The 20,803-nt window shown below is 41.5% G+C and overlaps 1 protein-coding gene across 4 annotated transcripts in view; it reads right to left on the reverse strand.

The window, feature by feature from the left end:
* si:zfos-2326c3.2 (mitogen-activated protein kinase kinase kinase kinase 4) overlaps positions 1–20,803 on the reverse strand; it is a 349,204-nt gene that overhangs the window by 103,391 nt on the left and 225,010 nt on the right. For all 4 annotated transcript variants that reach the window (XM_063061134.1, XM_063061135.1, XM_063061138.1 and 1 more), the window contains 4 exons: positions 17,614–17,732; positions 14,764–14,855; positions 12,555–12,682; positions 8,011–8,110 (listed from right to left, as the gene is read on the reverse strand). In XM_063061134.1, coding sequence (XP_062917204.1) covers positions 8,011–8,110; positions 12,555–12,682; positions 14,764–14,855; positions 17,614–17,732 — 439 coding nt within the window. The remainder of the gene's footprint in view (positions 1–8,010; positions 8,111–12,554; positions 12,683–14,763; positions 14,856–17,613; positions 17,733–20,803) is intronic.

Genomic DNA, 20,803 nt, shown 5'->3' on the forward strand with positions numbered 1-20,803 from the left:
TCTCCCACTATTGGAAACATCCTCTGCATGTCCACTCTATCTAGGCCTTTCAATATTTCACTGCACTTTACTGTATGTTTCATTATTTAGATGTACATGTCACAAATAAATCTGGTAGAGTTATAGAGCATTACAGCAAAGATGCAGGCTCTTTGGCCCATCTAGTCCATACCAAAGTATTATTCTGTCTAGTCCCATCATCCTACACTTGGACCATTGCCCCCCATACCCCTACATTCATGTACTTATCCAAACATCACTTCAATTTTGAAATCAAACCCACATCCAATCTTTTTACTGGCATCTCATTCCACACTGTCACCACCATCTGAGTGAAGAATCTCCCTCTGATGTTCACCTTCAACATTACACCTTTCACCCTGAAACCATGACCTTTTGTCTTGTCTCACCCAACCTTACTGGAAAAAGCCTACTTGTATTTACCCTATCTCTACCCCTCATAATCTTGCATAACTCTATCAAATTTCCCCTCAAACTTCTACACTCTAGTAAGGACCAGAATTTGATCTTTATCTTTACTTGTCAGGTTTCAATGCGAGCTCTCCTCAGAGATTTGTCACTTTTGTACTTTTCCCATAAAATCCACAATTAATGCCAAATTATATGGAAACACTGGTTCCTATATCAATTTCTATACTTTGCATACATGCTCTGGCTTACTTTTTACAATAGCAGAGGGAAAAGAAAGACTTGCATTTATTTAGAATCTATCCTTATGTTGCAAAGTGCTTTTCAGTAAGTGACATACATCGGAAACATTCACCTTCCCCTCCCCCATTTCTCCCCCCACCTGGTCTCACCTATCATCTGCCAGCTTGTACTCCTCCCCCTCCCCTCCCACTTTCTTCTGCCCCCTTCCTTTCCAATCCTGATGAAGAGTCTCGGCCCGAAATGTCGACTGTTTATTTCCCTCCATAGATGCTGTCCGAATTGCTGAATTCCTCCAACATTCTGAGTGTGTTGCTCATCTGTTATTGTTCCAGTGTCGGAAATAAAGCTGTCAACTTGCACACTACAACCACAGGCAAAATGGCAAAGTAGTATTGGCAAGGTAGATAGATTCTTTCTTGATAATATTGATTGAGGGCCAGGTATCGATTAGAATATTCAGAGTAAATTCTATGGTCCTGTTTTGAACATGGAAACTTTTGAGATTTGCTGAGGTAGTGGATGGGGTTTCCCTATAAAAAAAGATACAACTCTCCATTACTCCCGTCAACCATTGAACAATGTCTTCACTGGTTCTTAAAATAATCTGGTATTATCCTCATCACCAGAAGTATCAAATATAGGCATTAAAAACTAGTAACCTGTGATATGGACATATTTGCTTAAGCTGTCTAGTGTGTTCAGTGAACAACTCCCTTTTTTATACACTGTAGAGTGCACTAGTAGTCATTCAGTAATCTATTAATAATTATCTGTGCTATTATACCTTTGGTCTATTAGCATTCATGCTGTGATGACTGGAATAAAAACACAAGGATATAATGCTGAGTCTTTACAAGGCATTGGCAAGACCACACTTGGAGTATTGGGCTCCATATCTAAGAAAGGATGTGCTGGCATTGGAGAGGGTCCACAGGGGGCTTATGAGAATGATCCCAGAACTGAAAGGGTTAATGCAAGAGGAACATTTGGTGGCTCAGGGTTTGTACTCATTGTAGTTTATACAAATTAATGAGGGATCTCATTGAAATATACTGAATATTGAAAGGTCTAGTTGGAGTGTACAGGGAGAGGATGCTTCAAATTCTGGGAGAGTCCAGGATCAGAGGGCACAGCCTCTGAATAGAAGGACATCCCTTTAAAACAGAGATGAGGAGGATTTCTTTTAGCTAGAGGATGGTGAATCTGTGGAATTCATTGCCACAGATGGCTGAGGAGGTCAAGGCATAGAGTATATTTAAAGAAGAGATTGATAGATTCTTCATTATTAAGGACATCAAAGGTTATGGGGAGAAGGCAGGAGAATGGAGTTGAGGGGGAAAATAAATCAGCCTTGATTGAATTGTGGAGCAACCTCGATGGGCCAAATTGCCTAATTCTGCTCCTATGGTGTTAAGGCTTATGAATTTATTAGTAACCATCAGAAAATTGGTCCAGACCAGTTCTGATGTGTATCACCTTAATGAGTAGTACATTTTCTTGGTTTGAGATAAGCATCTAATATCATATTTTGCCATTGTGCATTCATCCTTAGAAATAAACAGCCTTTTTTTTCACTTTTTAGGGGGAACATGGCCATAGTTGGTTAGACCATTCATAACTGATCACTAACTGTATCTCTGAAGTCATACAAGCCATGAAGTCAAGAAAGATCTGGAGAAATAGAAGACTTCCTGCCTGAAGATCATTCTGCAAAATTTATGATCGTTATAAAACCTAGTTGCTGCTTAGGATTTCTTTGTTTCTAGATTATTAATTACATTGATATTCACAGCTGTCAAGGTGAAACCTGAAAGCACATCTCTTCACTGTTAGTCCGGTCTCTGGGGTTGCAGATTGATAATGTAACCACAGCAACACCACTGCAGTGAAAATACAACCCGTGACTTGTAATTTTATTTATTTATTTAGCAATGCAACAGGGGGTAGGCCCTTCTGGCCTTTCGAGCCATGCTACCCCAGCAACTCCTGACAAACCCGGTTAAACCTAACCTAATCATGGAATAATCTGCAATGACCAACTAACCTACCCAGTATATCTTTGTATTGTAGGAATAAACCAGAGGACCTGGAGAAAACCCAAGGATTCCACGGAGAGGACGTATAGAGGCTTCTTGTAGGACAGCACTGGAATTGAACTCCAAACTTTGCTAAGCCCTGAACGGTAATAGCATTGTGCTAACCGTTACGCTACCACGCCGGGAGAACTCAGTGTTCGGGCAGCGAAGAATTAAAGTGTCCCCCCAGGGATGTCAAAGATGTGTCCACTGTATTTGCATTGAACTCCCCTAATTGAAGGCAACAGTCCAGTAACACACACATCATGAACATGAATAAGGTGCTTTTGGATTGGTAATCTCGTGTTTTCTTTGTGAATAAATTAGAATTGTTTGAAAACCTCACTGCAGGCAAATTTTGAGTGTTACAGGAACTGCACACATAAAATGCAGGAAGAACTCAACAAGTCAGACAGCATCCATCAAATTCCTTCTTCTTTAGCCCTTTATCTCTTCCACCTATCAGCTCACACAACTTCCTACTTCAATCCCTTTCCCTACCCACTTGCCCTCTCACCTGGTTTCACCTATCACCTGTCAGCTTGTACTCCTTCCCTACTCCCCATCTTCTTTTCCTGGTTTCTTCCCCTTTTCCTTTCCAGTCCTGATGAAGGTTCTTGGATTGAAACATCGACTGTTTATTCCTCTCCATGGATGCTGCCTGACCTGCTGAGCTCCTCCAGTACTTTGTGTGTGTTGCTCAAGATTTCCAGCATTTGCAGAATCTCTTGTGTGCTCTAAGAGGGTTCTTAAGTTTTGAAAAGATTCTTAAAGGGAAATTGATAGAATTAAAGTGTTTTCCCACAACAAGCTGCCACTCTCAGTTCAGCAGCCATACCCGGCTCCATGACACATCTCCAATACTTTTATATAAACGAACATATAGTATCACTGAAAATAATGAATTAAACAATGATCTTCCCCATATGCTTTATCTCTGCTGTATCTTAGGGTGTATAGTTGTCCCGGGAGGGGTAGCGCCTCTGGTGAAGGTGCTTTTCATCTCCACTCCAGGGCAGCTCACTCACTTTTGGTCCTCACTGGACACTCAATACTCACCTGTGTGTCCAAGTAGCTGTTTACCTGGGACAATGGCCACACCCCTCTACACTGCTTCACCAGGTGGGCTAAAACTGCTGAGGGTAGTTGGCAGGCCACATACCCCGGTGAGAGAGAGATATGCCTGTCCTAACATGCAAAGGCAGCTCTGGCACACTGGGTGGATGAGATCAACCGCGAGATCCAACGCCTAGGAAGGCGGTTCTGCAACGCTTCATGGAGGGTGAAGGGCTTGACAAGATACAGAAAAAGTCGTGATCGCTCACAGCAACCAAAGAAGTGCCCAGCTTGTACTCGTACCACAGGACCTGGACTTCCAAGGTCAAGAGAGTGGAATTGCCCCAGTGCAATGGTGTTTCCACCTTAAAAATTCTCCAGCACAGGTTTCCTGTCATTATTGGATATGAAGGACAACCATAATTTTGGAAACTGATCTAACATTTGTGAAGGTGACAGGACAAGGATGATAAGTTGAAAATCCTCAGCTAAGACGTGGCTACTTCTGTTGGGATCTCCTGCTCAGACCTTAAGACCACAAGGCATATGAGTAGAATTAGGCCTTTTGACCCATCGAGTTTGCTCCACCATTTTATCATCGCTGATCCACGTTTCCTCTCAGCTCCAATCACCTGCCTTCCCTTCATATTCCTTCACACCCTGACCAATCAAGAATCTAATAACCTCTGCCTTAAATATACACAAAGACTTGGCCTCCACAGCTGCCTGTTGCAATAAATTCCAGTCTCATTACTCTCTGGTTAAAGGAATTCTTCCTCATTTTCATTTGAAAAGAATGCCACTCTATTCTGAGGCTGTCCATACCCTTTCCACATCCACTCTATCAAGGCCTTTCACCACATGGTGGGTTTCAATGAGGTCACCCCTCATTCTTCTGAATTCTAGTGAATATAGGAGCCATCAAACTGTCTTCATATGACAAGCCATTTAATCCTGGAATCATTTTCATTAACTTTCTTTGAACCGTCTCTAGTTTCAGCACATTTTTTCTCAGATAAGGGGTCCAAAGCTGCTCACAATACTTTGAGGCTTTGCCAGTGCCTTATAAAATCTCACCATTATATCCTCGCTTTTATATTCTAGTCCTCTTGAAATGAATGCTAACAGAAAATCCAAGTACACAACATCAACTGAATTCCCTTTGTCTATCCTGCTTGTTATTTTTTCAATGGATTTCAGTTGATGTTGTGTACTTGGATTTTCTGAAGGCCTTTGACAAGGTGCCACACATGAGGCTTCTTTACAAACTACAAGCTCCTGGTATTACAGGGCAGATTCCAGCATGGATAATGCAGTGGCTGATTGGCAGGAGGCAAAGAGTGGGAATAAGGGGGGCCTTTTCTGGTTGGCTGGCAGTGACTAGTGGTTTTCCACAGGGTTCTGTGTTGGGATCAATTCTTTTTATGTTATATGTCAATGATTTGGATGATGGAGTTGATGGCTTTGTTGCAATGTTTGCAGACGATAAGAAGATAGGTGGAGGGCAGGTAGTTTTGAGGAAGTAGAGAGGCTACAGAAGGGCGTAGACAGATCAGTGATTGAGCAAAGAAGTGGGAGATGGAATACCATGTCTGGAAGTGTATGGTCATGCACTTCAAAATCTGAGTTGCAAAGGGATTTGGGAGTACTTGTGCACGATTCCCTGAAGGCTAATTTGCAGGTTGAGTCTGTGGTGTGGTGAGGAAAGCAAATGCACTGTTAGCATTCATTTCAAGAGGACTAGAATATAAAAGCAAGGATATAATGGTGAGACTTTATAAGGCACTGGCAAAGCCTCAAAGTATTGTGAGCAGCTTTGGACCCCTTATCTGAGAAAAAATGTGCTGAAACTAGAGACGGTTCAAAGAAAGTTAATGAAAATGATTCCAGGATTAAATGGCTTGTCATACGAAGACAGTTTGATGGCTCCTATATTCACAGGATGGCTTTTTTAGAGCAGCTTGGGGATGAACCCACTACCTGCCCTCCACCTATCTTCTGGTCCAGGTGATTTATCTACGTTCAGACCTTTCAGTTTCTCAAGAACCTTCGCCCTAGTAATGGCAACTTCACACAGTTCATGACCCTTAACACCTGGAACTGCCATTTCCTTGTACCCCATTACTACCTCTCCAGCATTGTCTTCCCACAGTCTAATATCCACTCTCGCCTCTGAAGAAACTTTTGGTATCCTCTTTAATATTATTGGCTAGCTTCCTTTCATAGTCCATCTTGACCTTCTTAATGACTTTTTTAGTTGCCTTCTGTTAGTATCTAATTTCCCACTAATTTTTGCTCTATTATATGCCCTCTCTTTGGCTTTTATGTTGGCTTTGATCTCCCTTGTTAGCCGTGGTTGTGTCATCTTGCCTTTAGAATACTTCTTCCTCTTTGGGATGCATATATCCTGTGGCTTCTGAATTGCTTCCTGAAATTCCAGCCAATGCTGCTCTGCCATCATCCCTGCCAGTGTTCTTTTCCAATCAATTCTAGCCAACTCCTCTCTCGTGTCTCTGAAATTTCCTTTATTCCACTGTAATACTGATACATCTTATTTTAGCCTCTCCTTCTCAAATTTCTGGGTGAATTAAGCATATAAAGCATAAAGTATAAAGAATTTGATCATATTGTAATCACTTTCTCCTAAGGGTTCTTTTTTACCTTGAGCTCTCTAATCAATTCCAGTTCATTGCAGAACACGCGATCCAGAATAGCTGATCTCCCAGTGGGTTCATCCCCAAGCTGCTCTAAAAAAGCCATCCTGTAGGCATTCTAGAAATTCTCCCTCTTGGAATCCTGTATCAACCCGATTTTCCCAGTCTACCTGCATATTGAAATCCCCCATGAACATTGTAACATTGCTCTTTTGGCATGCATTTTCTATCTCCTTTTTTAAATTGTAGCCCACATCGTTATACTGTTTGGGGGTCTGTATGTAACTCCTGTCAGAGTATTTTTACCCTTGCAATTCTCAGCTTTATCTACAACCATTAACCCTATGTCACCTCTTTCTAATGATTTAAAGTTCTTTTTTTCACCAACAGAGTCACATCACCCCCTCTGCTTTCCAGCCCGTCCTTTCGATACAAAGTGTATTCTTGAACATGAAGCTCCCAGCTATAATCTTCTTTCAGCCATGATTCAGTGATGCCTACAGCATCATACTTGCCAATCCGTAACTGTGCTACAGGTTCATCGACCTTATTCTGTTTATTGCGCGCATTCAAATATGACACCTTTAGTCTTGTATTCAGCTTTACGATTTTGTCCACCTTTTACGTTGCAACTCATCCTGTTGCCTGCAATTGCACCCTATCATCAGCCTGTGCCTACGGTGCCTATAGTTCCAGAGAGGAGAATGGGGTTAAGAGGGATAATAAATCAGCCATGATTTATTACAGAGGAGACTCAATGGACCAAATAGCCTAATTCTGTTTCTTTGTTTTATGATCTTATAAAACAGAAAGGGATCAAAAACTAAGCAGGTCAGACAGCATCAGTGGAGGAAAAAATAATCTCAGTGATCTTCCATTACAACAGCTGTCAACTATCAAAAAAGCTCATCAACCTGAATCAAATCTCTCCACAAATGCTGAGTGCTTCTCATGGTTTCTCCTTTTATTTCAGACTTCCGGTATCTGCTTCAGGGCTGTCATCCTTGACCCTGATAAGAACCACAACACTGAAAGCAGAAGATTACTGAGTTCTTCGAGCACTACAGCACAGAAATAAGCCCTTCGGCCCATCTAGTCTGTGGCCAAACTATCCATCTGTCTAATTCCATTGTCTTGCAGCGGGACCATAACCCTCCGTACCCCATGCACTTACCAAACTTCTCTTAAATGTTGAAATTGAAACTGCATCCAGCACTTCTGCTGGCAGCTCATTCCACACTTGCACCACCCTCTGAATGAAGAGGTTCCCTCTGAGGATCCCCTTAAACATTTCACCTTTCACCCTTAACCCGTGACCTCCAATTCTAGTCTCACCTAACTTCAGCGGTGGTTGCATTTACGCTAGAGACAGCTAACCTGCAGTAAATAGTGTGGAAAAGAAAGGAGTAACAATGGCACTCTTTTTGAACTCTGCCAGGGAGAAGCTTCTCAAATATTTTACTACTGTGTGGCACTTATCAAATTGCACTTGCAGCTTATATCTAATTAGACTCGTAAATCTATCCTCTTAAAAGTAGCAAGTAAATTAATACCTGTTCTTCACTCAAGGTGGCATGTGGCTGCAGCTCGATGCCATCTGAAACCCTTGTGTTGGTGCACTGCATGTCACTGATGTTTAAAATGGCAGGTTGCCTGTGATTAAAAGGACAAGAATTTTAAATACATTTTTTTCAGGATCACTCACCTGGCCAGCATTTATTGCTCATTCGTAAATGCCTTTAAGAAGCAGGTGGTGAGTTGCAGTAATTCAGCATCATTAGCGTGGGAGTTCTGGGTTCCGGACATAGTGACTATGAGAGATAATGAGAGCTATTTCCAAGTATATAGTTTGGAAGGGAACCTGTGAGTGGTGGGGTTCACTTGCGCCCTTGTCCTTTACTATGATGGAGGCTAGAGGGTTGTGAGGTGTTTTCGGGATAGTCTGGGGGGTGTGTGGAGAAACAGCAGTGTACACGGTACCTACTGCAGGCATTAGCAGAGGGAGAGAAACGTTAGCATAATGGATGGGGTGCTGGCTGAGTGCTCTGCTCTACTTTGACTAGTGTCGAACTTCTTGCGAGTTACTCCAGCTGCACTCAGGTCAAAGAATTCCACTGCCGTCCTGGCCTGTGGCTTGTAAGTAACAGAATTCTGACACTGCCACCAGTGAGGCATGGATGAACATCAGTGACAACAGTCGATTGAACTTAACGATAATCTCTGTATGAGAGCAAATTTCAAAGGTCACCCCATGGAATAGGGAGACCTGCATTAATGGATTCAGATTTGTCTTGTCCACAGGAGGAAGAGCATGGCGGCGATGGAGTGTATTCTGCCTGGAGGCTGGTGACCAGTGGTCCTGGAGGGACCTTTTCTGAGACTCCTGATGTTTGTAATTTTTATAAATGACTTGGATGAAGAAGTGGAAGGTTGGGTTAGTAAGTTTGCAGATGATACGAAGTTTGGTGGTGTAGACAGTGTAAATAGTTGTCATAGGTTACAAAGGGACTTTGACAGGATGCAGAGCTAGGCTGAGAATTGGCAGATGGAGTTCAATCTGGTTAAACTTGAAGGCAAAATACAGACTTAATGGCAGGATTCTTAACAGTTTGGAGGAGGAATTGAACCCTGGGGTTCATGTCCTTCTATTCCTCAAATTGCAGTACAAGTTGATAGGATGGTTAAGAAGATTTATGGTTGGCCTTCATTAGTTGTGGGATTGAGTTCATGAGCCGAGAGGTGATGCTGCAGCTCTGAAAAACCTTGGTTAGGCCACACTTGAAGTATTGTGTTGAGTTCTGTTGCCTGATTATTGGAAGGATGTGCATGTGAAGCTTTAGAGAGGCTGCATAGGAGATTTATGTGGGTGCTGTCAGGATTAGAGAGCATGTCTTATGAGGATAGGTGGAGCGAGCTAAGGCTTTTCTCCGAGGAGAGAAGGAGGATGAAAGGTGGCTTGATAGAGGTGTACAAGTTAACAACAGGCAAAATAGAGTGGACAACCAGCTTCTTTTTCCCAGGGCTAATGCAAGGAAGCATAACTTTAAGGTGTTTGGAAGAAAGTATAGGAGGATACCAGAACTAGTTTTTTTTAAACACAGAGAACGGTAGGCGTGTGGAATGCCTAGTCAAGGGTCGTGGCAGAGTCAGATACATTAGGGACATTTAAGATACTCAGAAAGGCACATGGATGAAAGAAAAATGGAGGGCTTTATGGGAGGGAAAGGTTAGATTGATTATGAAATACGTAAGTTGAAGGAAGGTCAGCACAACGTTGTGGATCAAAGGGCTGTACGGTTCTTTGTTCCACGTATGTTCTGCTGGGAGACGAACTGTGGCAACTGAAACTTGGTGGAAAAATACCCAGCACTTAAACTTGGAAACAGGACAATGCAGACACCCTGAAGTAAACTAGCACAGATGAAATAGCCTTATATGCAGCAAACTGAAAATTATACGACTAGAAATTCTTCATTAGTCTCCTGTAAGTCTTGAGAAACTAACCACTTTCCCCTTCTATTCAGTGGAAGAATTTGCATGCTGCCAATATTCTGGAAAGCATCAATGACCAGAAGTGTAACAGGGATCAGAATCAGGTATCTTATCACTGTCATATATGAGAAACTTGTCATTTTCTGGCAGCATTATAGGGCAATAAATAAAAAAATACCATAGGTTACAATAAGAAATATAAAAAAATAAGCAAATAATGCAAAAAGAGAACAATATAGTGAGGTAGTGTTTGTGGTTTCATGAACTGTTCAGAAACCTGATGGTGGAGGAGAAAAAGCTACTTCTGAAAGATTGAACGCATTATTTCAGGATCCTATATCTCCTCCTTGTGGGTGGAGGGGACGAGATACCTCTCTGCCAAAGGAGGCGTAAAGTGCTCTTTCCCTCCGTTAGCCTGCAGGTCATCCTTGGGCAAGGTGTAACACCAGCTGCGCCCCCCGATCAGGGTCATGTAAAGTCATGGGAGCAGGTGGTGGATGGTCGTATGAGCAGCTGGTGCATATCACAAGTGGTGGTTACGCAACCATTGATGCCAGGCTGACAATCTCTGAAAAGTATTGATAATGGCTGGGGTCACCCGTCTTGTAAAGACACTGCCCAGAAGAATGCAATGGCAAACCACTTCTGTAGAAAAAAATACCAAGAACAATCATGGTCAAGACCATGATTGCCCATGTCATTTGACACAGCACATAACGATGATGAGTGACCTCCTCCCTTATGGCAGCAATGAGAAGGGGGCATGTCCTGAGTGATGAGGGTCCTTAATAATGGATGTCACCCTTTTTGAGGTATCGTCTACTGAAGGTGTCTTTCTTGCCAGGAAAGCAATTGCCCATGATGGAGCTGGATGAGTTTATGACTTCCTGCAGTTTTTCTGATTCTGTGCAGCAGCACCTCCATACCAGATGGATAACGTGGTCTGCTGCCAAACCTTGTTATATCTCTGCTGCCTCACTGTTGATGGGGTTAACTTGGGCCTGGGAACGGAATCACTGGGCTGAAGTGGAGGAGATAGAATTGTGGCAGTGTTTGTGGTTGAGAAACAACCTTTGCATGAATTGTACATCCTATTTTACTGCACAATGTTATATTATCATCAGCTCGAGCAAAGAACTATACCGTTAGACGTCAGTTTACTATTTTTGTCTGTAAAATGACAGGTTGTTTTCCAGTCGTCTTATGACAGACACATTATCATTCACAGCTCTTTTCGTGGGCATGTGACCACAGCAATTCTCTTAGGTTTGCTCTGTGGTTCTGACATGAGAAAAGAAAGAATTCATGTTTTGAATTAAGCCCAGGAAACTCTTGTCCTTTGATACTTCCACCTCAGTGATAGATGTGAGCTCTTTAGGGCTTTAGTTTCTTCTGCCAGGGGAGTATGTACTTTTGATGACCTGCTGTTCCTTTTCCCTCACATTTCATGACATCTTACTTTGAGAAAAGCTACATGAGAAGCTGCCATGAAGAAGACAACATGTATCATCAATGATATCCCCCCATCTGGGTCATGTCATTTTCTCACATCTTGCAGTTGGCAAGATGTACAGATGCTAATGGGCCAAATGCCCTTCATCTGTGTGTGAATAGGTAAAGAAAAGCTGGGATTGTGAAGCAGTCCCATTTGAACACTTGATTCAGGTCTCATATATTTTAGCAAACCCTTCATCATCCATTATGCTTCACTTTTTGCCACACTGGAGTTTATACAGTTCGTAGATTCAGTCATTTTGGTTCTTATCCCATTCTGTAGGCTGCCCCCACCACATCCTTGGGTGTGTTGGCTGTTAACGCAAATGATGCATTTCACTGCATGTTTCAATGTACATGTGATAAATAAATTTGAATCCGAATCAGAATTTCCTTCACAAGCTTCCTCTCCAGCCTATTTGGTACAACCTGAATGTCAAACTGTTCATGTTTCCTGCAAGTTTACTAAGCTGAAGGAGAAGATTGAACATTGATCTCGCAAGAAATGGGAAGATTGCCTCAAATTTGAAGACGTGGCCATTGTTCACATGATGCCAACTAAGCCTATGTGCATTGAGAGCTTTTCTGAATATCCACTTCTTGGTCAGTAACAAGAGACTGATGCCTGCTGTTGGTGTAATCAAGTTAGTTGATAAGAAAGAAATCTCTACAAAAGCCACCAAGGTCACCAGTAAAATACTAAACTAGAAATGAATATTACCAATGGTCACCAAGATCAAGCAAATCCTGTGACTGACACCAAAATGCATCATTAAAGTATTTAATTAGTTTGGCAGACTGTTTTGCCTGTGATCATATGGGAACTTCCAGTGTTGTTGAGCTTCCAAGTGACGTTTACAAAACTGGGAAAGCATTGAGGACTCACATTCAGTGGAACAAACCAACAATGGGTAAGTTTGAGCCTCTAGCTGGTGCCTCACTTGAGGATATCATGTTGAGCCAAGTCATTCATTTCTGAATGACAACAGCTGCCCAAAGCTTGCAGCTGGGAGCTGGGTTTATAATCACATCCTTTGAGCCTATGACCCAAGTTATGTCATGTTAGAGTTACATACCTGGATCTGCCTCGTAAGCAGTAAGAGTTACATACCTGGATCTGTTGTGATTCAGTTCATCATCTTCATCAGTACTGCCAATTTCATCACTTGATGAGGAGTAATCTGTTGCCTTGAAAAAGGGGGTGGGGCCCGACTTTCCTCTGCCTGATGCAATCTCCTCCTATCAATCCACAGATACATCATGTTAAGTCAATTTAGATAGGCTCATAAAATCTCTGCGGTTTCTTGCTGACCAGCTTATTCTCAATGGTATTCTAGTTGAAAACTCAGATCCCCACAAATTGGCTCCTACCCAAATAATAATCCATTATTGTTGTTTATTGACAGGACATATTTGGAGATGTGCTGTATAAATCTGGTAATACATCCTACACCTTATATCTTCGTGTGTTGTGGAAACCTCCTGTTTGCCAGACTGCTGGGACATCCCTCCCTTAGTTGTCCTGATATTCCCATTTCAACCCCTCCCCTTCCTTGGTGACCATTTACAATCACCTTATTTTCCTGCAGCATTAAACATTTTGACAGGTAATCTCCCCCACTTCCCTGTCCTTCTGACAACATGTATTTCCTTCCTTTCACCATCCCCAGTACCAATATCCTTTCACCAAACTTTTGGCCTCGAGATTGCGAGTTTAGCAGCTTTCCCCGTATACTTGCACAGTGTTTCTAACATTTCATGCAATTGTTTCTTATACTCTAGTCAGTCAGACTATCAAGTTCTCTTCATTTCTGAGGTTGGTGAGCAATGTGCCATAGTCTATTGATCTGAGCCAGCTACTGTGAAAGAACGAAGATTTATCTGTTCACTCAACAAAGGTATACAATGTGTATAAACCACTATCAGGGAAAGCAAGGCAATTGGCTTAAAGAGGAGGACAGTTACTTCAACAATATGTCAACCTTAAAAGAAATGATTTGGATTTTTATTGCACTTTTTTTTTAAACTTTCAAGATACATTCAGTGGCCACTTTATTAGGTACATCAGCTTGCTAACGCAAATATCTAATCAGTCAATCATGTGGCAGTAACTCAATGCATAAAAGCATGCAGACATGGTCAAGAGGTTCAGCTGTCGTTCAGACCAAACATCAGAATGGGGAAGAAATGTGACCTAAGTGATTGTTGGTACCAGAAGGGATGATTTGAGTATCTCAGAAACTGCTGATCTCCTGAGACTTTCACACACAACAGTCTCTTGAGTTTACAGAGAATGATATGAGAAACAAAGACATCCAGTAAGTAGCAGTTCTGTGGGCAAAAATGCTTTGTTAATGAGATAGGTCAGAGCAGACTGGTTCAATATGACAGGAAGGCAACTGTAACTCAGATAACCATGTTTTACCACAGTAATTTGCAGAAGAACGGCTCTGAACGCACAATACATTGAACCTTGAAGTGGATGGGCTGACGCAGCAGAAGACCACAATCATACACGGAGTGTATCCCATAATATTTTACATTCAACAGGGTGTTTTAAAAATTGTATTGTAAGACACACAATGACTATTTAGAGCACAGCAAATTCCCTTACACCATAAAGTTATAACACCAGACAATTTGGTCTTCGTGATTATCCAAGGGTGATTAGGATGGCTAAACACATCAGTGGGACTCATCTACTGGACCTGGAGACAATCTGCAACTCTCAATGCCTATGCCATGCTTGTAAAGTCATTAAAAACCCATCCAATCCCAGACACTGTCTGTTCAATCTCCTGCCATCTGGTAGGAGATACAGAAACACCCTAGCCGAGACAGTAAGACTGAAAAACAGCTTCTTTCTGAGGGTTGTTGAGCAGTTGAATAATGCTACACCCCGGCTTGCCAATGGCCTTCGAGTGTTCTGGACGATGGAAATCAGCATTGATTGAAAGCATGTAAATATGGGAACATTTTTTTAAATCAAGCAGTACCATATACATTGTAAATATCTGCTTGGCATGGTCTGGAGCAGCACCACAATCTCCTCTTGAGTAATAATGTTCTACTCTATTCTATCCATGGTTTAACTCAATAAGGAGCTGAATGGTTTCCATTATCTCCATACCCACGTTCATGTTGGAAGCTAGCAATCATGCATGGCGATCCAGAGCAGTCAGCTAGGAAAAGGTTCATGATACTAACTTTTACAAAAGGCCAAGTTTAAATGGTGTTCTTTGAACAAGACTTAAGAATTGATAAAATGCAAAACAATACGCGATGCTGTTGTTTAACTGCCCCCCAATAAGGCGACTCACCGTACGATGTCTAGAAATAGGGAAACTCCTTTTCTCTTCGTATCTCCTACTCTGCTGCTTGTAACTTGAGTTGGACGAACTTAGAACAGGTGCTGGAAGTCAAAGGGAAACACAGTTAACGTGGAGAGTTGTGTCAGATTTCGCCAAGTAAACAGCAGAGAAGCAGCCAAGGCTGGGCAAAGCCAAGTAGTCAAGAGCAGGAGGGAAGGTGTGCCGACACAGTCAGTCCAGCATGACTAACACTTCACTCTGATCTGCTTTCAAAAATAGGGCAGCTCAAAAACAACGTACAAAAAAACACTTGTGGAACGCCAAACCTTAATGATGTCAGTTCCATTGCTTGCTTAGCCGCAGGACCTTACATTAATACGAGTGGAACTGTAATGCAATTAATTTACATGGAGCCACCATCACCTCATGAAAAATGACAGCCCTGCTGCTGTGCAGATTGCTCATGAAACCAACGACAATGGCAACACGTTAAAGCCTTTGTGCCAAGAAAATGCTTAATATGAAGTGTGTAACCATGGAAACAAGGCCAACAAGGGAGTTTCATCTTATGGGTTCCTTTTAAAATCACTTAAGAACACTTAAGGTTAACTTTTCATTTGCCTCTGCAGCTCTACAAGGGAGAACTGTCTCCAAGTGCACTGGACTTTTTGATGTGAGTTTATTCATTTTATAATGCTGAGGCTTTATAAGGCATTGGTCAGACCGCACTTGGAGTATTGTGAGCAGCTTTGGGCCCATCATCTAAGAAAAGATGTGATGGCATTGGAGAGGATCCAGAGAAGATTCACAAGAATTATCCTGGGAATGAAAGGGTTAACATATGAACAGTGTTTGATGGCTTTGGGCCTGTTTTTGCTGGAGTTTAGAAAAATGAGGGGGGATCTCCTTGAACCCTATGGAATATAAAAAGACCTATGTACAATGGACATGGTGAGGATGTTTTCTATAGTGGGGGGGGGGCGGGAGTCTAGGACTTGAAGGCACAGCCTCAGAGTACAAGGGCATCCCTTTACAACAGAGATGTGGAGGAATTTATTTAGTTAGAAAGTGGCGAATCTGTGGAATTCATTCCCCTAGATGCCTGTTGAGGCCAGCCACTGGGTATATTTAAAGCATTGGTTGATAGGTTCTTGATTAATCAAGGCATCAAAAGTTATGGGGACAAGGGAGGAGAATATGGTTGAGAAGAGTAATTCATCAGCCATGATGAAATGACAGAGCAGACTGCTATGTCTATGGTCTAATTTATAATTAATTAATTCTGAATCCCGGTGAAGGTCTTTGCCTGAAACATCAAGTCTTTATTCTCCTCCATATTGAATTGTCAGCATGCTATGTTGTGTTGACACTTGTAGCTGCTCAAACACAATTCAGACCGTGTTAATCATTGACATAAATGATGCATTTCACTGTATGTTTCAATGTTTCCATGTTTCACATGCCAAATAAATCAAATTTTAAAATCTTCAATATTTGACAATCAGCGTGGACATGACAAATGGAAGAGTTTGCTTTATACTGCACGACTATCTGACTCTGTTACTCTAGAAAGGCAAATGTTGAGTTACACAGGTTTTTAATAAGATCTCAGTTGATGTACTATATGCAGACATAGGTTCCTTGCCTATGAAAGACGTTAAGTCTTTAAACAAGATTGAATACACGTTTACAATAATACACTTGCATAAGAAAATACAAGTAAGACAGCTTGAAATAATTGTTTTAAAAAATCATTTAAACAATACTGATGACAATGAGTTCTTTAATATTAGTGTAGAAAATTAGACCATGTTTCCAATAGTCAAGAGATCTAGAGGTATGCAGTATAACAAGTGGCAATCAGCTCTGTGGCGGACTGGAAGGCTCTATAACAGGTAGTCAAAACCGCCCAATGCATCACCAGCATCAGCCCACGCACCATCATGGACATAGATACAGGAAGGCACCGGAAAAGGGCCAGTTACATCGTGAAGGATCCCACCCATCTTGCTGATGGATTACTTATCCCACTTCCATCAGGGAGGAGGCTATGTAGCCTCAATGCCAGGACCACTAGACTCTCAAACAGTTACATTCCCCAAGCGGTAAGGCTGATCAACACCTACGCTCACTAATCCAACCCTCTGTACCCCCAACCACCACCACTTTGTCATTTCTGGTCAGTCACCTTATGTACAGAGACTCCCCTACCTAGTGTCAATTTGTGGACATAAAATCAATATGTATAAAAGTTATCTTATGTATTGAAATTTTCTGTTTTCTTTTTTTACTGGCTTTTTTGGTGCTGAATCAGATCCAGAGCAAGAATTATTTTTTTCTCCTTTACAGTTGTGCACTGGAAATTACATCAAACAATTTTGAAGCTTGAATCTTTTGTGCAGAATTAAATGTGGGTGTGTTGGGACACTTGGCATGTAAATCCTTACATTCTGAGGTTTGTGAAGCCGACTGTTAATGGTTGAGGGGATGCTATGTCAACAGTTGAAGATGAGATTAGATAGGCCGGTGGAGAGTTGGGAAATGAAGGGATATGGGAATACGCAGCATGGAACTAAACATCATCATGTCAAGCTTCCTGTGTCGTGTCCTAAGTTCCTTGCATTTCGATGTGGAGATAAACTCAGGGAATTAATTGGAGAACGTCCTAACCAACAGTCTGGGAACTTGGTGGCACACCCTGCAACTTCCCTTTTCAAATAAATCGGGCTTTTAATATGGTACCAAGAAAACTTGTGGAGAATATAACAAATAACTGGTGGATGTTACACCAGTTTCCAAACACAAGCAGCAATACACACTTAAAGCTCTTTCTCAAAGATGCCAACATTATGGACTCACCCGGTGTTGCCCTGGAACTAGATTGAAGTCCAGTCTGTGAACTGTTTCTGGGGGAATTGCCTGTTACATGCTTGGCTGGTGGGCACTCCACCCTCTCCCATCGGGACTGCATTTCAAAGCTGCCAAATAGAAACATAAATAATCTACAATCTGTGAACCATGTTACAGCAATTTCTCGTCAGCAATAGGCAAATGTTTCTTTCAGCAAGGAGTACAAACTAATTACCTCACAGGTGGACCATTTTTCACTAATTGAAATTCAAGCACAGACCCTAATAGTAGAGAAATATGTCCTTTGTCATCAGAGTCACAGTACTGTTCAAAAGCCTTAGGCACCCGGGATTTCTTTAACATGTTTTTAGATGGTATGACCTCCCCAGAACCCTGAGCTCAACATCGTCGAGGCTGTCTGGGATTACCTAGAGAGACAGAAGCAAGCGAGACAGCCAGAATCTGCAGAAGAACTGTGCCAAGTTCTCCAAGATCCTTGGAGTAACTTACCAGTCAGTGTACCTAAGGGAATTAGAGCAGTTTGAAGGGCTGGTCACACCAAATTTGATTTGATTTGGTTTTTTACTGCTTTTTGCTCTTTATGGTATTTTTTGATATTTAGAAACTTTTCATTTCATTATCTTTAAAACCATTTTTGTTTTACAGAATTTGTTTTACGTGTGCCTGACTTTTGTACAGTACTGTACAGTGTATGTGGGTGTGGCTATTGTGTCCAACACTACACCTTCGGTTTTGTGAATGTGGTAAACCAATGTGATTACAAGCAGCCGGTAAAAAGTTAAACAAATATTTAGTCGCAGTAAAATCATTCTGGCTGTTCACTCTATCCATGTTTCTTATGACAGTGTCTTGCACAATTCAATCAAGATACTCCAAACAGGAAAACCTTAACTCACTCAACCTATTCTCATAAAACGTGCTCTAATCCAGGCAGCATCCTGGTAAATTGCTGAACTTTCTCAGTGGGGAGATTTACTCATCAAGACTGACTTGCATGAGCTCAGAATATCTTCCAATGGCAATCAGAATTTACTGGAAGGTTATAACAAGACCTTGGGAATTTCTGCACTTTTCCTACAGGAATGCTAAAACGCGGCAGTGCAGAATGTCAGTCACAAATCTACAATCCTGTCTGGGTTCAGGAAGTTATAACAGGCACATCAGAGATGGCACAATCATGAGCATCTTCCTGAGAGGAGTGGAATGATGTCCATTGATCCTGTTTACACTTACTGTTCTATAGATTTGCTAAGTATGCCCGCAGAAAAAAGAACCTCAGGGTTGTACGTATGTGGTGATATTTATGTACTCTGACAATAAATTGAAATTTGAACCTTGAAGGCCACCTGTGGTGACTACAGAGTGGTCCTGAAGACCAGCACAGGAACAGATGGTGCCTGAATTCTCCTGTTTTTCTGACAGTGTGGCATCTACCCCTCAGATTAACTAAGCCCTCGGACATTAAGAGCAAATATTTATTTACATAAATGTTTGGAAGAAACTGTTGTGGCAATTCAATTCTCTCATAGTACATTTTTATCTATTTATTAATTCCTACAAAAGGCTGTGAGAACAGCCGATAGGAACATAGGGGTCCCTCTTACATGCACCAGCGACATTAATCTAGAGTGATGTGTACTCAGGTCCTTGGTATTATCAAAGATCCCACCCATCCATTCAGCATCCTGTTCGACTTTCTACCATCGGGCAGGAGACTCTGATGCATAAAAACAAGAACAGTTGGGATGCCATTAGGTTTCTGACTTCACTGCTGCATCGCATTCAAGTGTCACTGGTTAATTTGTTCTGTACCATACAATATTTTATTTATGTACTTTACTTTGTTTATTTATGCATATTAATTTGTAGATTTAATTCTTCTTTTCCTAAGGTATTGTGTGTTACATATGTGTTATGTGCTTTACACCCTGGTCAGGAGAACCGGTGTCTCAGTTGATGGCATACATGTATATAGTTACAAGACAATAAATTTGACTTGACTTGACTTTTAACAAGACCAGGATGAGCGCTATCACAAGAAAGTGGCATCTATCATCGAGGACCCGGGCAACCCAGACCATGCTGTCTTCTTGCTACTGCCATCAGGAAGGAGGTCAATGAGCCTTATGTCCCACACCACCACAATCAGGAACAGTTATTACCCTTCAACCATCAAGCTCTTGAACCAACATGAATAACTTTACATTCCTCAATACTGAACTGATTCCACAACCTATGGACTCACTTTTAAGGATGCTACAAGTCAAGTTTATTGTCTATTAACTATCTACGTGTATATAACATACAGTATATAACCATATAATAGATATATAAAAGAGACAATCTTTCTTCAAACCAGGGTGTAAGGCATAGTAGTACTTACAACACACATTACACGGGATAACTTATGAAGGTAAGGATAAAATCTACAGATGAATCAGATATAAATAACAAACTGAAGTGAATTAATATTAAATATTGTAAGATATGAAACAGATTAACCAGTGACTCTTCAAATATGGCGTGGCAGGGAATTCAGGAGCCTAATGACCTGGGGAAAGAAACTCTTTCTCATCCTGACTGTTCTTGTTTTTATGCATCGTAGTCTCCTACCTGATGGTAGAAAGTCAGAGAGGATGCTGGATGGATGGGTGGGATCCTTAGTAATAGTAAGGGCCCTGCCTACGCAGTGTTCCTGATACTTGCCCCAGTGGACGGTAGGGAGACCCCTATGAGCCTCTCAGTCCTTTGTAGGGACTTCCAGTCCAATACTCAGCTGCTCCCACACCAGATGGAGATGCAACTTGTCAGAAAAAATCATGCTTCCAGTTTTTATTTATGTGTTTATTTGGTTGTTTATTTACACATTGGTTGTTCGTCAGTATTTGTGTGTAGATTTTTATTGGCTCCACTAAATTTCTTTGTTCTACTGTGATTGGCCACAAGAAAATGAGTCTCAGGGTAGCACACGATGACATATACTTTGATAATAAATTTACTTTGAACCTTGGATTGACACTACAGAAAACAACACCAAAATACCATAATATCTGCAATGTAAGTACATTTTAACAAACTCAGGTACAGATCAGTTGAAAGTGATTCTAATTGGTGATGGGTTCATTTTCAGATACATTAATAAAGCTGCCACCCCAGATCAGATACTTCAAAGTGTACA

This window comes from Mobula hypostoma, chromosome 10 (genome assembly GCF_963921235.1).
Source record: "Mobula hypostoma chromosome 10, sMobHyp1.1, whole genome shotgun sequence".
NCBI lineage: Eukaryota > Metazoa > Chordata > Chondrichthyes > Myliobatiformes > Myliobatidae > Mobula > Mobula hypostoma.